The sequence below is a fragment of the Zonotrichia leucophrys genome, chromosome 2, assembly GCF_028769735.1.
Source record: "Zonotrichia leucophrys gambelii isolate GWCS_2022_RI chromosome 2, RI_Zleu_2.0, whole genome shotgun sequence".
NCBI lineage: Eukaryota > Metazoa > Chordata > Aves > Passeriformes > Passerellidae > Zonotrichia > Zonotrichia leucophrys.
Genome location: NC_088171.1, coordinates 127,799,533 through 127,801,081, shown reverse-complemented (window position 1 = coordinate 127,801,081; position 1,549 = coordinate 127,799,533). Strand labels below are relative to the sequence as shown.

General features: G+C 63.3%; 1 protein-coding gene across 2 annotated transcripts in view; it reads left to right on the top strand.

Annotated features, from left to right (window-relative positions):
• Positions 1-248: 248 nt before the first annotated feature.
• Positions 249-1,549, top strand: part of ZFPM2 (zinc finger protein, FOG family member 2) — a 307,789-nt gene continuing 306,488 nt past the window's right edge. For both annotated transcript variants that reach the window (XM_064706332.1, XM_064706331.1), the window contains exon 1: positions 249-792. In XM_064706332.1, coding sequence (XP_064562402.1) covers positions 753-792 — 40 coding nt within the window. In that variant the 5' untranslated portion in view covers positions 249-752. The remainder of the gene's footprint in view (positions 793-1,549) is intronic.

Below are 1,549 nucleotides of genomic sequence, written 5' to 3'. Positions count from 1 at the left end.
GACCCTGCGCGGGCCGGGGGCACTCGTGCCGCCTGCCCGCTGCCACCGAGTTTCTTGGCCCGTTCGCCCGCCTCGCCTCTTTCAGGAAAGTTGCGGCTCTCCCCGCCGCCAGAAGCCCTGGCAGCGCCGGGACGATTGAAGCCTCCCGCCTCGACAGCCCGTGCCCCAGAGGCAGGAGGCGATTTGCATGCGGACTTGTCGCTGGTAGTAGCCACTGCCCGTCAAGCCTGACGGACAAACGCCCCCCTCTTTCCGCCCCCCCGTCCCGGAAAGCCCCTCCCTCGCCCCCTCCCTCGCCGGCACCTCCTGCCGCCTGTCAGTCGGAGCGGAGCGCGGCGCGGGCAGCGGAGGCGGCGCGGCAACGGCGGAGAGCGGGCGGGAGAGGGAGAGAGAGAGCGAGGAGCCAAGCTCTCCCCTCCCTCTCTCCCTCCCTCTCTTCCTTCCTCCTCTCTCCCTCCCTCCCTCGCTCCTTCCCCTGCTCCCTCCCTCCGCTCTTTCTGCTTCTCTCTCCCCTCATTCTCGCTTTCCGTCTCACCCACCCCGATCTCCGTTTCTCTTCCCCTCTTCCTCCGTCACACGCGCACACACTCTTTCCCTTCTCCTTGTTTTTCTGTCATTTGACTTTGCATCTCAAGGCGGCCACCGGCTCCTCTATGAATCCCGTCTGTTGATCTGTCACCCTCCCTCCACCCCCGTCCCCTCCCAGCTCCACTCCTGTACCTGGAGCAAGGCAGGAGCGGCAGCCGAGCAGCATGTCCCGAAGGAAACAGAGCAAACCCAGGCAGATCAAACGTAAGTTTCCTGAGGGGGGCTCCCTCTAACAGACTTTTATTTATCTCGTTCTTGGGAGACGCGAGAGAGGTGGGTGTGGGGAGCAGTAGGGGGGTCCGGAGTACGGACCGGTGATGAAACTTTGCCAGTGAGGCTGACGATGGGGAGAGAGAAAAGGGGACGTGAGCGAAAGCCGGGAGCCGCTCCGACGCGGGTTGAGCAGGCTCCTCACTGTCTCGGTTTTATTCGCTCCTTTGGAGCTCATGCTGCTGCCCCGTAGCCCGTTCAAACTATTGCTCCGTGTTTCGGAGTGGGATCGCCCATGTGTTTCCAAGTTGAACTAGCGCCGGCAGAGCACACAAACCAGCCTGCGAGCGCCGTCCCTGCCACTCAGCAACTTTGTGCGCCTGGCGCGTGTGAGCAGAGCCGTGCCGAGCCGGGCTGCAGTGAGTGCCGGAGGATCGCAGGAGCTGCGTGCGAGCAGGACGAGCCCAAGTTGCCCCGGGGAGCCCGTGGGCAGCGCCGCGGCCCCGCCGTTCCCGGCCCCTCGGGGCCCGCTCCGCACCCGCGCCCCGGGCGCGCACTCGCCTTTGCCGTTCTAGGGGGTTTAGCACTTCTGAGCTGTTTTCTGTGCCGAGAAACAGGTGTGCTGAAGGCTTTAAGATGAGGGCACGCTGCCTAGTAGTGCTCATAGTTCGCTTCTCTTGCCTGTGGCACACGACAGTCTTAACTCCATAAACTTTTTGCGCTTTAGTTTATTCAGCCGAACAAATCTAGC